The sequence below is a fragment of the Podarcis tiliguerta genome (genome assembly GCF_965153285.1).
Source record: "Podarcis tiliguerta genome assembly, chromosome: 12".
Lineage (NCBI taxonomy): Eukaryota > Metazoa > Chordata > Lepidosauria > Squamata > Lacertidae > Podarcis > Podarcis tiliguerta.
In genome coordinates, this window is record NC_139545.1 from 56,032,735 (window position 1) to 56,046,993 (window position 14,259).

A 14,259-nucleotide genomic window follows, 5' to 3' on the forward strand; every position below is an offset into this window, starting at 1 on the left:
ATTTGATCTCTTCCACCTTACTTACTTCTTTTTAAATACTGACGATTCCTTTGCGGTGTTGCCTGGATGGCTTTAAAAGAGGATTAAACAAATTCATGGAGGATAAGGTTTCAGTGGCTACTAGCCTTGATCACTGTGCTTAGAATCAGAACGAGCCACAATCAGGGGAATACTATTTCAAAAAGCAGGCGCTAAACAAAAGCCAAACCCTTAATTTGTCCACCAAATGTAGTCCTCCGTAGTAGCATTGCTCCTGAAATCTTTGGTGCCGTGCCCCAAAAGAGTGCATTTGTGGACAGGTTAAACAGCCAGGGTCCTTGATGCAGAAAGTGGAGGCTGTCTTCCTTTGCCCCTCTAGGTTGCTGCCGTTCCCTTTCTCTGTAGAGGACGTTGCATTCTTCTCAAGTTCACAGTAAGGCGCAGTAAAGGCAGGGGCCCTATCCACTTCCTTGTCCATTTGCGTCTAGGGCAAAGGTAGAGTGACCTAGAAGAGGAAATTGCTGAGCAGTCTGGCTTTATAGCTTTTGGACCGGTTTCACTGGAGGGAATGCCTGGCCGAAGTTTCTGTGGAATGCTGCCCTGTAACTTAGGCTGGGTCAAAAGACATGCACACTTGTTGCCAGTTCATCAGAAAAGGAGAATTTGAAATATCTGTGGCCTGCCAAGAAGCCATTCTCTTCCCCGCTCCCTTCCACTCATACCATTTGAGTTAAGCCGCATCGTTGACGTGCCTCTAGTTAAAGGGTCAGAGGACCGGGTAGGTCTGCAGCCAGCAGGGCTGTTCCACTGCTACCCGTATTGCTTTATTTCTCTCTCCCTCTCCCTGATGCAATTGTAAATACAGTGGCGCCTCGCAAGACGAAATTAATTCGTTCCGCGAGTTTTTTCGTTGTTCGAGGTTTTTCGTCTTGCGAAGCACCACTGCATTTAAACACTAACAACGGTGGGGAGAGGGGGGAGAAGCAGGACAGCTGCCGCAGCCGGTACCTCAGACTCACCCGCGCGTTGTGGCTACCGCGCGACGCGGCTGCTGGAGGGTGGTGGGGGTCAGGAGCGCGACTCTTGCTGCAACGCTGGCTGAGGGGAGCGCGCGAGGGGGGTGGGCAGCGGTGCGAGGCAGCCAGAAGGTCGGCCGTCAGCCGGAAGGTGGGAGGGAGCCGGAGGAGCCGGAAGATGGGAGGGAGCCGGAGGAGCGGGGAAGCGAGCGAGCGTGCGTGCAGTGACCGTCGCCATGACACTAGAGGCAGGGCCGTTTCGTCTAGCGAAGCAAGCCCTTAGGAAAAGCCGTCTTGCGAAGCACCTCAGAAAACGAAAAACCCTTTCGTCTAGCGAGTTTTTCGTCTTCCAATGCATTCGTCTTGCGGGGTACCACTGTAAGTGCTTCAATAGAAGAGAGGACTGTGAACTTCACGTCAAAGCCTGCTTTGGGTAATCTTTTAGACAGGGTGAAGAGGACAGAGTGTTGGCCGGGAGGTGGGGGCTGTAGCTAGCCATTGTCATAGATAGATTCCAGATGTCAAATCAAAGAGCCAATTACCGTATTTTTCGCTCTATAGGACGCACCCAACCATAGGACGCACATAGTTTTAGAGGGGGAGAACAAGAAAGAAATTCTCTCCCTCTCTACACAGCGCCCCTTCGAGGAAGCGGCAGGAGAAACGGAGCCCCTTCCATTTCTCCTCCCACTTTGCTAAAGAGGTGCTGCGCATAGAGGGAAAGCTGCGCAGCGCCTCTCCAGCGAAGCCAAGCCAGGAGAGCAAGAGGGGTCGGTGCGCACCGATCCCTCTTTCTCTCCTGGCTTCAGGCGGCTATCCCTGAAGCCAGGAGAGTCTTGCTCTCCTGGCTTCAGCGAAAGGAACCGACCCCTCTCATTCTCCAGGCTTCAGCGAAAGCAACGCAAAGCCTCCAGAGCGCGGCGGGAGCGCTCCCACTGTGCTTCGGAGGCTTCGCGTTGCTATTGCTGAAGCCATGGAGCCTGCATTCACTCCATAAGATGCACACACATTTCCCCTTAATTTTTGGAGGGGAAAAAGTGCGTCTTATAGAGCGAAAAATACGGTATATAGATTTCCAGAAAAGGAAAGGAAAAAACCGGTGGCTTTGCCGGTATAAGATATGCACACACGGTGCCGGAAAGGTTCCCCCTGAAAGAGACAAGAACCTCATGTAAATGCAGGCTGCTAAGTAGGGATTTTATTTTATTTTATTTTATTAGATTTACCATACATTTCCGTCTAGTTTGTTGTTGTTGTTGTTTAGTCGTGTCTGACTCTTTGTGACCCCGTGGACCAGAGCATGCCAGGCACCTGAACACACCCCAGAGTCAGCGTGGCTGTGTGACTGTGTGAAACAGGGTATCCCAAACTTTGCTGGTTTTGAACTACAATTCCCATCATCCCTGACCGCTGGTCCTGCTAGCTAGGGATGATGGAATTTGTAGTCCAACTACAGCTGGAGACCCAGGATTGGGAAAATCCTGTTCTAGAGGGTGACGGGGGATTGGGGATTGGGCTTTTGCTTAGGTCAGGCACTTTCTTAGCTGTTCAACTCTCCCATGTTCATCTGCACCATCCTTAAAGGCTTCACCCAAAAAACTGCCTGGGCGTGCGCCAGTTTGCCGAAACTATGATGTGTGCCGTACTCTACGATGCTGCCAACAGCTTCATCCACCAGCACTTTGTGGAGGTTTCTGTGTGTGAAGAGTTCCTGGCCTTGCCCTTGGAAGACGTCCTGGAGCTGGTCTCGAGGGATGAGCTCAACGTTAAGTTAGAGGAGCAGGTAGGTGCCTCCAAGGTCTCAAGGTGCATTGGTTGCTCATCACAAGGTTTGCCTTCCACCTTTCCCGGTATGCCCCACGGAGGACCTTAAGGTCCATAAACAGCAACACCCTCATGGTCCCGGGCCCTAAGGAAGTTAGATTAGCTTCAACCAGAGCCAGGGCCTTTTCAACACTGGCTCCGGCCTGGTGGAACGCTCTGTCTCATGAGACCAGGGCCCTGCAGGATCTGATCTCTTTCCGCAGGGCCTGTAAGACAGAGTTGTTCTACCTGGCCTTTGGCTTGAAGCCAATTTGATTCCCTCTTTCTTTTTCCTTTCTCCTCCTGTGATGAGGCTGCATTTTTATATTTTAATTTTCAATATTTTAATGTTGTATTTTAATCTTATTTTTAAGTTGTATTCATTCAGCTTGTTTTTATTATTGCTTGTTAGCCGCCCTGAGCCCAGCCTTGACTGGGGAGGGTGGGGTATAAGTAAAAATTATTATTATTATTATTATTATTGAAAGCCAGAAGGGCTCGCGACAGCTAGCAGGTTGAATTAGAGGCAGATTTCAGTACAGGACAAGCGTAAAGAAAACCAGCAGCGTAGCTGCAAAGTGGTAACAAGGAAGGGGGCAAGCAAAACCACCCAGGCGCAGGCCAAAAGCCTTCTGATGGCAAAAAGTATTCGAGAGACACAAGGAAGCGAGTGAAAGGGTGAGTTCCACACACCCTTCCCTTGAGAGCGGCAATAGAAAAGGATTATCTTATTTCCGGGGGACGCAGGTGGTGCTGTGGTCTAAACCACAGAGCCTAGGGCTTGCTGATCAGAAGGTTGGCGGTTCGAATCCCCGTGACAGGGCGAGCTCCCGTTTGTATGATTCTATTAATCCTGGAGGGACGCGGGTGGCGCTGTGGGTTAAACCACAGAGCCTAGGACCTGCCGAACAGAAGGTTGGCGGTTCGAATCCCCGTGACGGGGCGAGCTCCCGTTGCTCCGTCCCTGCTCCTGCCCACCTAGCAGTTCAAAAGCACGCCAGTGCAAGTAGATAAATAGGTACCGTTCCAGCGGGAAGGTAAACGGCATTTCCGTGCACTCCTCTGGTTTGCCAGAAGCGGCTTAGTCATCTGGCCACATGACCCAGAAGCTGTACGCCGGCTCCCTTGGCCAGTAAAGCGAGATGAGCGCCGCAACCCCAGAGTCGTCCACGGCTGGACCTAATGGTCAGGGGTCTCTTTACCTTTATCTTATTCCCACTGATGGTAACTTCAGACGACCAACTTGCCAGCTTCCTAGGTCCAAGTGCAGAGACCTTTCTTCTGCTAGGTCATCTTGGTGGCCAACCAAATATCGTTTGGTAGCTGCCTCTGCCATGTGGCCTCCCAGGCATCACTTGTCACGCACTATCGCCAGATAAAATGCCACCCTATGCAGCATTTTATCTATGTCACTCTTTGACATGGTGCTTTTGATGGCCACAAGCTGACCTTAGCACTGCAAATCTTGAAGGAGAGTAAGTTGAGTGATCCTTCTGCCCATAAATCAAGGCTCAACCGCACATCTCCACGCTAAGGCAGCTGAGAATTATTTGTGTCTCAAGAGGGGTGATATGATAGCCATGTTCAAATATATAAAAGGATGTCCCATAGAGGAGGGAGAAAGGTTGTTTTCTGCTGCTCCAGAGAAGCGGACCCGGAGCAATGGATCCAAACTACAAGAAAGAAGATTCCACCTAAACATTAGGAAGAACTTCCTGACAGTAAGAGCTGTTCGACAGTGGAATTTGCTGCCAAGGAGTGTGGTGGAGTCTCCTTCTTTGGAGGTCTTTAAGCAGAGGCTTGACAACCATATGTCAGGAGTGCTCTGGTGGTGTTTCCTGCTTGGCAGGGGGTTGGACTCGATGGCCCTTGTGGTCTCTTCCAACTCTATGATTCTATGATTCTATGAGTGGGCTTGTCGAAGGGCTATCCTAGTGAGGACAGATGGTTTTATGGGGGTAGATTATTAGGGGGAAGTGAGTGCGGCAGCCACAGAGGAAGTGTCTAGATAAGTCGTTGATGTAAGTGGAGGTTACTCCCAGCTTAGTCCTGCTGGCCACATGACCCGGAAGCTGTACGCCTGCTCCCTCGGCCAGTAAAGCGAGATGAGCGCCGCAACCCCAGAGTCGTCTGCGACTGGACCTAACGGTCAGGGGTCCCTTTACCTTTACTATAAATGCAGTAAATAAGATCTTCAGTTTACCTGCTTAAGAAACTAGAGAGGCCAGCCAGGTGGAGATGTCAGTCGGCAATCTGGCACCCAGAGATCTCTCATGTGGACCAGGGAGAATAGTCGATGGAGGAAGATTGGAACAAATTTAAAGTATATTTACAGAAATATTGCAAAATTAATGAATGTTAGAAGAATATTGGAATGAGGTTATATGGTTTTAGCAGAAGTGTTATTAAGAATTATATGAATATTAAGTGTTAATGTGATAAAGTGGAAAATTAAAAGTTAAATTGTGTTAGGATAAATTATAGAACAAAAATTGAAGAAGAGGGAAAGGATTTGTTGAACCAGTTAATTTGAACCAGAATACAAAAAAGGGAGGTGCGAGGAAGTCGAGGAAATAAGCTAATGAAAGATATAGATATAAAATTTGGATGTGTGTTTTTGTTTTTTTTATGTTGTATTGTATTTTTTTTATTGTTGATGTATTGTTTGTTGATTCTATGTATTGTTTTTCTTGATTGTTTTTTCTTTTCATAATTATAAAATATCTAATAAATATTATTTTAAAAAAAAGAGAGATCTCTCATGTGGTCGCAATGGACTCCCACGCCAGTCGCAAAACATGCCTGGCGCCTGGATAATTTCTAACACTGCCTATGTGTAAGGTGGGTTTCAAGGCTGAAGGCGTGTCGGCGCTTCAAGAGGACTGCTGCTTTCATCTCTTCCAGAGTTTCCTAAAACAGGGCATCATAACCTGGAAACGTCCCGGGTAGCCTTTTTATATATATATATCTCCCTCTCCGCTTCCAACAGGTCTTCGAAGCCGCTCTGGCCTGGGTGAGGTACGACCGTGAACATCGAGAGCCCTTTTTGCCGGAGCTCCTCTCCAAAATCCGCCTGCCTCTTTGCCGACCCCAGTTCCTTGCGGACCGCGTCCAACAGGATGACCTCGTCCGCTGCTGCCACAAGTGCAGGTGGGTACGCGAGGGCTGAGCTACCTGCAGCAGTTCTGGGAGGGGAATCACAACGAGGAAGCGCGTGGGACAGTGGCAGGCACGTAGCCCCAAACTCAGAATCCCTTTTCCACCATGCAGGCAAAAGAGAGTTTTCATCCAGGTGACACGGCCAGGTCAGATTGTGGAAGCACAATGCCCTCCTCTCTCTTGTGTCTCCTCTGTCCCTTAAGCTCAGGGCAGGCAATGGGCTATGTGAGTTTTGTGTCATCCAGTACAGTGGTACCTCAGGTTAAGTACTTAATTCGGTCCGGAGGTCCGTTCTTAACCTGAAAATGTTCTTAACCTGAAGCACCACTTTGGCTAATGGGGCCTCCTGCTCCTGCCGCTGTGCCGCCAGAGCACGATTTCTGTTCTCATCCTGAAGCAAAGTTCTTAACCTGAAGCACTATTTCTGGGTTAGCGGAGTCTGTAACCTGAAGCGTATGTAACCTGAAGCGCATGTAACCCGAGGTACCACTGTATCTTGATCTGTGTTCACCATTCAGACAGGCAGGTGGTGGAATTCTGAGATGCACCGCTGTAGACATTCCCTGAGACAGAATTCTTCTGCACATAATAAGTAATAATAATAATGATGATGATGATGATGATTTATTTATACCCCGCCCACCTGGCTGAGTTTCCCCAGCCACTCAGGGCAGCTCCCAATCAAGTGTTAAAAACAATACAGCATTAAATATTAAAAACTTCCCTAAACAGGGCTGCCTTCAGATGTCTTTTAAAGATAGGATAGCTACTTATTTCCTTCATATCTGAAGGGAGGGCGTTCCACAGGGCGGGCGCCACTACCGAGAAGGCCCTCTGTCTGGTTCCCTATAACCTCACTTCTCGCAATGAGGGAACTGCCAGAAGGCCCTCATAGCTGGATCTCAGTGTCCGGGCTGAACAATGGGGGTGGAGATGCTCCTTTGGGTATACTGGACCAAGGCCGTTTAGGGCTTGAAAGGTCAGCACCAACACTTTGAATTGTTCTCGGAAACGTACTGGGAGCCAATGTAGGTCTTTCTAGACCGGTGTTATGTGGTCTCGGCGGCCGCTCCCAGTCACCAGTCTAGCTGCCGCATTCTGGATTAGTTGTAGTTTCCGGCTCACCTTCAAAGGTAGCCCCACGTAGAGCACATTGCAGTAGTCCAAGCGGGAGATAACCAGAGCATGCACCACTCTGGCGAGACAGTCTGCGGGCAGGGAGGGTCTCAGCCTGCGTACCAGATGGAGCTGGTAGATAGCTGCCCTGGACACAGAATTAACCTGCGCCTCCATGGACAGCTGTGAGTCCAGAATGACTCCCAGGCTGCGCACCTGGTCCTTCAGGGGCACAGTTGCCCCATTCAGGACCAGGGAGTCCTCCACACCCGCCTGCCCCCTGTCCCCCAAAAACAGTACTTCTGTCTTGTCAGGATTCAATCTCAATCTGTTGGCCGCCATCCATCCTCCAACCGCCTCCAGGCACTCACACAGGACCTTCACTGCCTTCACTGGTTTTGATTTAAAAGAGAGGTAGAACTCCACTGCATACAGGAATTTGGAGGCAGAGTTAACATGTGGCTGGTTGTTTGACCACTTTTAGGGTAGATTTGCACACAGGAAAAAACCTCTGTAAATAAATCAGAAATTAAATCGTTATAACGAAAGAAAAAACACACGCTATGGAAAATCGCATAGAAATTTTCTTTGCTCTCCGGCGCCATCTGGTGTTGCATGTCTATAATGCATTCGAAACACTCTTTTTTTGACTAATGTAGCTGAGTCCTCAGTCTGAAGTGGTCCAGTCCAGAATTACACTGCACCGCCCTCATTCTGCAGACTGTGGAGCAGCTCTGACAAAGCGTTATGTACAAATGAAAATGGAGTCGCCTGAAGGGGAGGAACACGGCAGCGGCTGCCCGACTTCAGGAGTTCTGAGTTGTAGGTCTCATTCACACATGCATTCATAGCATAGGCGCTAAGTTCCTGCCTTGCAGCAGAACTTAGGTTTCTCTTGTTAAATAATTTTTATTAATTTTCAGTTACAAAAATCCAATATGCGCCATATTATATTAATACCAAATAGCAATACCAATTCAAATAAATATCAATTACATAGCTAATTATAAATTTTGTGTGGCTTCCCACGTGCTGTGGTCTGATTCCCTTTCATTTCGCCTCCAGACTATTGCTCAAACCAAATACAATCGACTCTTGTTAAAATCCCTTGTACCACAGCTATAATAATTAACTTCAGTTCGCATTAACACATATAATTATTTGTAAATTCGCAAGTGAAGTTCTCCTTTCTTCTTCCTGTGTGAGGTGGTAATTTTCATCAATTGTCCCTTTAATTCTTTATCAAATATTATGTCCAAATTAGTTGTTTCTGATCTCCTTGTGCCTTGTGGCTTTGTTGACTCACAGTTACTCTGGAGAGACCTCTCTTGTTCTCAACTCTTCTGATTGCAGCTGTAAAATTCCGCTTTCGATTTCAAGCAGGGAGTCACCCAATGTCCTGACGGGCCTCCAAATTCTCCCCTCCACATCCAGTCAAAACAATTACCGTATTTTTTGCTCTATAAGACTCACTTTTCCCCTCCTCAAAAGTAAGGGGAAATGTGTGTGCGTCTTATGGAGCGAATGCAGGCTGCACAGCTATCCCAGAAGCCAGAACAGCAAGAGGGATTGCTGCTTTCGCTGCATAGCGATCCCTCTTGCTGTTCTGGCTTCTGGGATTCGGAATATTTTTTTTCTTGTTTTCCTCCTCCAAAACCTAGGTGCGTCTTATGGTCTGGTGCGTCTTATAGAGCGAAAAATACAGTAATCATAATTATTTGTAGAAGAATGATCTGGTGCCCCGTCAAAGCCCCGGCAACTCTTCAAAGTCCAGTCCCTCCTCTCCTCAATCAGGGGGCAAGTAAGAAATTAACTCCGCAGAGGCTCCAAGTCTTTTTTATACTTATTCCAAACATTAATATTATCCTCACACAGTCCCATTTATCTTTATAATCCATATCTATACTCCCATCTACTTTCTTCTTCACTTCATTTTTTGGCATTTTTTGGGGGGGGTGTTGCTGAGCCATTTATGTAGCAAAGGATTTATAATTAAGTGATTGGCTCCCCGCCCCCCAACACATACCATCTCGTTGCTCAAATGAAATCATCTTTCCTAATAAAATCTGTACGACCTTGTAGCTGTTTCGGTTCGGCAGTCCTCAGTCTTGTTCCACTATTACCAGCACACATCTCCCTGCCTCTCACACAGTGCCGGATTTACGTATAAGCTAAACAGGCTATAGCTTAGGGCCCCACTCTCTTGGGGGCCCCCCAAAAAATTAAAGGGAAAAAACTGGATGTACATTTCCAAAATTTAAGATAAAAAACAAATAAAATAAGACCTACATACAGCAACAGTGTTTTGTGTTGTGTAGGCTCCTATATGTAAGTCATGGGCCCCGCCTGCCAGCCTGCTCCCTAAAAAATCACTGGTTTGCTCATTTTTATATATAGGGTGGCTACATTCTGCATGGACTGGTTGTGCAAATGGCTTGAGATACCTGTTAGGTTCATAAATTACCATATAGCATATATTCAACACAAACAACAGTGACAATTTGTTGTTGACAAAGGACAGCTGGACATATAAAGGACCCCATTACCTTCAGTAGCTTAGGGCCTCATCAAACCTAAATCCGGCCCTGCTCTCACATCCATGTCGGAGTGAAAGCCATGTACCGAGACGATCCGCAAGGGAAGCTCATCCCCCCCCCCCCCGGGCTCTGGGGGGAGTTTATAAAGATAATTGCCCTCTATCATCTTTGTTTATTGCTTCACCCATGGTGTCCGCTATCGTGGGAGCTGCACCATTAAGGCAACCGGAAGCCGGAAGCCTGCAGCAGAACTTATGAACTGCCACCATGAAAGGGGACACAAAAGCCCAGGCCTCTGTTTGAGATGTAGTGTCTATTTTGACAAGTCACCACTTAATTTTGCAGCCAATCAAGCATGCATATATGAACAAGACTTTGCCTGACATCCAGTAAGAGAATGATTTGTTTAAACAGGTCCCTGCAGCGAGGAAGAGTATTAGGCCCTCTTAATTACTTGCTCTGTTACCGTATTTTTCGCTCTATAGGACGCACTTTTCCCCCTCCAAAAATTAAGGGGAAATGTGCGAATTCAGGCTCCTTGGCTTCAGCGATAGCAACGTGAAGCCTCTGAAGCGCAGAGGGAGCGCTCCCTCCGTGCTCCAGAGGCTTCGCGTTGCTTTCACTGAAGCCTGGAGAGCGAGAGGCGTCGGTGCGCACCGACCCCTCACGCTCTCCAGGCTTCAAGGTTAGCCCCCTGAACTCTTTGGAGCACAGCGTGAGTTCCCGCTGCGTTCTGGAGGCTTCAGGTTCCTTTTGCTGAAGCCAGGAGAGTCTTGCTCTCCCGGCTTCAGCAAAAGGAACCCGAAGCCTGAGGAGCACAGCGGGAACTTGTGCTGCGCTCAGAAGGCTTCAGGGATAGTCGCGCGCATCCTCTCCGGCAGGGAGAGGTTGTGCGGGGCTAAAGAAGCCAAAACAGTGAGCGGGATCCATCCCACTGGCCCATACGGTAGTTCGTGCAATAGGCTACATTTCATCCACGCAGATACTTGAGGTTAATACAGTGGTGCCTCGCAAGACGAAAAGAATCCGTTCCGTGAGTCTCTTCGTCTTGCGGGTTTTTTTGGTCTTGCGGATTAGCGCTATTAGCGGTTTAGCGGCTATTAGCGGCTATTAAGGGATTAGCGGCTATTAAGGGATTAGCGGATTAGCTGCTAAAAGGCTATTAGCGGCTTAGTGGATCAGCTGATAAGCGGCTTAGATCAGCTGTTAAGCGGCTTACCATCAGCTGTTAAGCGGCTTAGGGGCTGGGGGAAAAGGGAGGGGGAGGGAAAAACCCCCCGCAGAACTCGCAAGACATTTTCGTCTTGCGAAGCAAGCCCATAGCAAATTCGTTTTGCGAAGCACCTCCAAAACAGAAAACCCTTTCGTCTAGCGGGTTTTCCGTCTTGCGAGGCACCACTGTATTCACTTGTTCGCTGTCCCCAATCCAGGCAAGCCAAAGGCACTGTCCATTTTCAACGACATCTTTTAGCCAGGCGGGATAATTGGAGGAGTTGTTGCTAGGGAGGAGGTGTGGCCTGGGAGGGTCCCACATGCCGGGTAAGGGGGCTATTTTCATTCTCCAAGATTGGGGTTTCCCACTCCTGATTTTATGCTTCCAGTCAGCAAAGCATTCTGCTCAGGTAGGTCATTGCCACGCCCATTTTACTTAAGCTGCTCTGAAGTGCAGGCTGTTGCCTAAATGTATGTGAAACGTCATGCGTAATCGATGCTAAATTTCTGGTTTTCAGCTGAATTCAAATGTTGCGGAAATTGGGTTGGATTTCTTGGAATGTAATAAAAAGGAAATTGGAAATTTGGAATAGAATGAACTTGTCTCTTTTAGGAAGAATATCAGTTATTAAGATGAACGTATTGCCAAACATGCTGTTTTTATTCCAACCAATCCCGATAATAAGCAATATGGAATGTTTTGAAGATGAGCAAAAGGATATTTCAGAATTTATCTGGCAGCATAAGAAGCTGAGAATAAAATACAAATTATGAACAGATACTAAAGATAGTGGAGGCTTCTCACTGCCTGATTTGAAATTATATTATGAAGCCTCTTGCGTTAGTTGGATTCAGGAATGGATAAAATTAACAAATACAGATACACTCTATGAGCTTTGCGCATGTGGAGAAGCGCTTTGCGGCGCCGCATGTGCGTGCAGAAGCGGTCCTCCGGTTACAAAATTTTCAGGTTATGGCCAGGCCTCCGGAACAGATCCCGTTCGTAACCAGAGGTACCACTGTATATCATTTCCCATTTGGATTTCAGGGACCTCGTGGATGAAGCGAAGGATTACCACCTCATGCCAGACCGACGGCCGCACCTCCCGTCTTTCAAAACACGCCCCCGTTGCTGCACCTCCATCGCAGGCCTGATCTATGCCGTGGGAGGCCTCAACTCAGCAGGTATCTTTCAACTCTGTTCCTTGCCAGGGATGCGTGCCTAGGAAGCACCGTGGAATTGTAGAATTGGGACCCCGAGAGTCATCTAGTTCAACGCCCTGCGATGCAGGAATCTCAGCTGAAGCATCCATGAGACTGTCAGAAAGTTCTTCCCAATGCTTAGTCATAGAATCCTAGAGTTGGAAGAGACCACAAGGGCCATCGAGTCCAACCCCCTGCCAAGCAGGAAACACCATCAGAGCACTCCTGACATATGGTTGTCAAGCCTCTGCTTAAAGACCTCCAAAGAAGGAGACTCCACCACACTCCTTGGCAGCAAATTCCACTGTCAAACAGCTCTTACTGTCAGGAAGTTCTTCCTAATGTTTAGGTGGAATCTTCTTTCTTGTAGTTTGGATCCATTGCTCCGTGTCCGCTTCTCTGGAGCAGCAGAAAACAACCTTCCTCCCTCCTCTAGGTGACTTCCTTTTATATATTTGAACATGGCTATCATATCACCCCTTAACCTCCTCTTCTCCAGGCTAAACATGCCCAGCTCCCTTAGCCGTTCCTCATAAGGCATCGTTTCCAGGCCTTTGACCATTTTGGTTGCCCTCCTCTGGACACGTTCCAGTTTGTCAGTGTCCTTCTTGAACTGTGGTGCCCAGAACTGGACACAGTACTCCAGGTGAGGTCTGACCAGAGCAGAATACAGTGGCACTATTACTTCTCCTTTCCTGTAACTTGAAGCCATTGGTTAGAGTCCTGCCCTCCAGAGCAGAGGAAAACCAGCTTGCTCCATCTTCCCTGTTACAGCTGCTTGGCTATTGGAAGATGGCTCTCCAAAGCAGCCTCTTTGGACCCTGTTTTATGCTGGCCTGTCATGGCTCCCTTCCAAAGGACAATGGGAATTGTAGTTTGGTGCAGATGCCACAGTGCTCAGACGCACTGAATTAAAGTCCTGTGCTGGCAAGGGGGATTAAGAGCAGTGCCTGAACCCATGGTATATCTGGGTTGGTCACCCGGTGATTTAAGTGTCACAATCCTGTTCTGATCCAAAAAGGAGATATGTTTGCTTTGGCTTCCCCGATCTCCCTAGGTCGGGCATGGCCAAAATTGGCCCTCCAGCTGTTTTGGGACTACAACTCCCATCATCCCTAGCTAACAGGACCCAGTGGTCAGGTGTGGTGGGAATTGTAGTCCCCAAACAGCTGGAGGGCCAAGTTTGGCCATGCCTGCCCTAGGTGAAAAGTCGAATAAAGCTGTGAAGCTCATCCAGCTCATCCTCCATTTTAAAAAAATGCCATGCCCAAAGCAAATCACACAATATAAACCGTGTGTGGAACAAAGCAGAGTTGGATCAAGAGCAGGGGATTGCAATCCGTGGATTCTCAGCAATGCAAGAATTGCTGTTTGGGGCCCTTACCCTTTGCTGCTTGCTCGGTGACAAGCCTCGTAAAAAGGTAAAGGTACCCCTGCCCGTACGGGCCAGTCTTGACAGACTCTAGGGTTGTGCGCCCATCTCACTCAAGAGGCCGGGGGCCAGCGCTGTCCGAAGACACTTCCGGGTCACGTGGCCAGCGTGACATCGCTGCTCTGGCGAGCCAGAGCCGCACACGGAAATGGCGTTTACCTTCCCGCTAGTAAGCGGTCCCTATTTATCTACTTGCACCCGGGGGTGCTTTTGAACTGCCAGGTTGGCAGGCGATGGGACCGAGCAACGGGAGCGCACCCCGCCACGGGGATTCAAACCGCCGACCTTTCGATCGGCAAGCCCTAGGCTTTTACCCACAGCGCCACCCGCGTCCCATGACAAGCCTCGTAAACCCTGGCAAATATGTCATTCCGTGGTATCCTGCAAGGATTGTTTGGGATTCTACCTGGGGCATGCAGTGGCAGCTGCACAGAGAAAGGCGAGCCCGGCAGCCGTTCACCATAAAAGATGAAAAAGGCCTGACCTTTCCCTCTGACAGCGGTTTATCACGCAGTCTGAATCACTACAATTAGGTGCAATAAATGCGAAGCTGCTGCGTATGATTACCGTATTTTTCCGTGTATAAGACAACCCCATGTGTAAAGGGTAAAGGGACCCCTGACCATTAGGTCCAGTCGCGGCTGACTCTGGGGTTGTGGCGCTCATCTCGCTTTACTGGCCAAGGGAGCCGGCGTACAGCTTCCGGGTCATGTGGCCAGCATGACTAAGCCGCTTCTGGCGAACCAGAGCAGCGCACGGAAACGCCGTTTACCTTCCCGCCGGAGTGGTACCTATTTATCTA

General features: G+C 48.6%; 1 protein-coding gene across 2 annotated transcripts in view; it reads left to right on the forward strand.

Moving 5' to 3' along the window:
- KLHL18 (kelch like family member 18) overlaps positions 1-14,259 on the forward strand; it is a 45,540-nt gene that overhangs the window by 20,447 nt on the left and 10,834 nt on the right. For both annotated transcript variants that reach the window (XM_083406493.1, XM_083406492.1), the window contains exons 4-6: positions 2,580-2,778; positions 5,788-5,948; positions 11,871-12,007. In XM_083406493.1, coding sequence (XP_083262619.1) covers positions 2,580-2,778; positions 5,788-5,948; positions 11,871-12,007 — 497 coding nt within the window. The remainder of the gene's footprint in view (positions 1-2,579; positions 2,779-5,787; positions 5,949-11,870; positions 12,008-14,259) is intronic.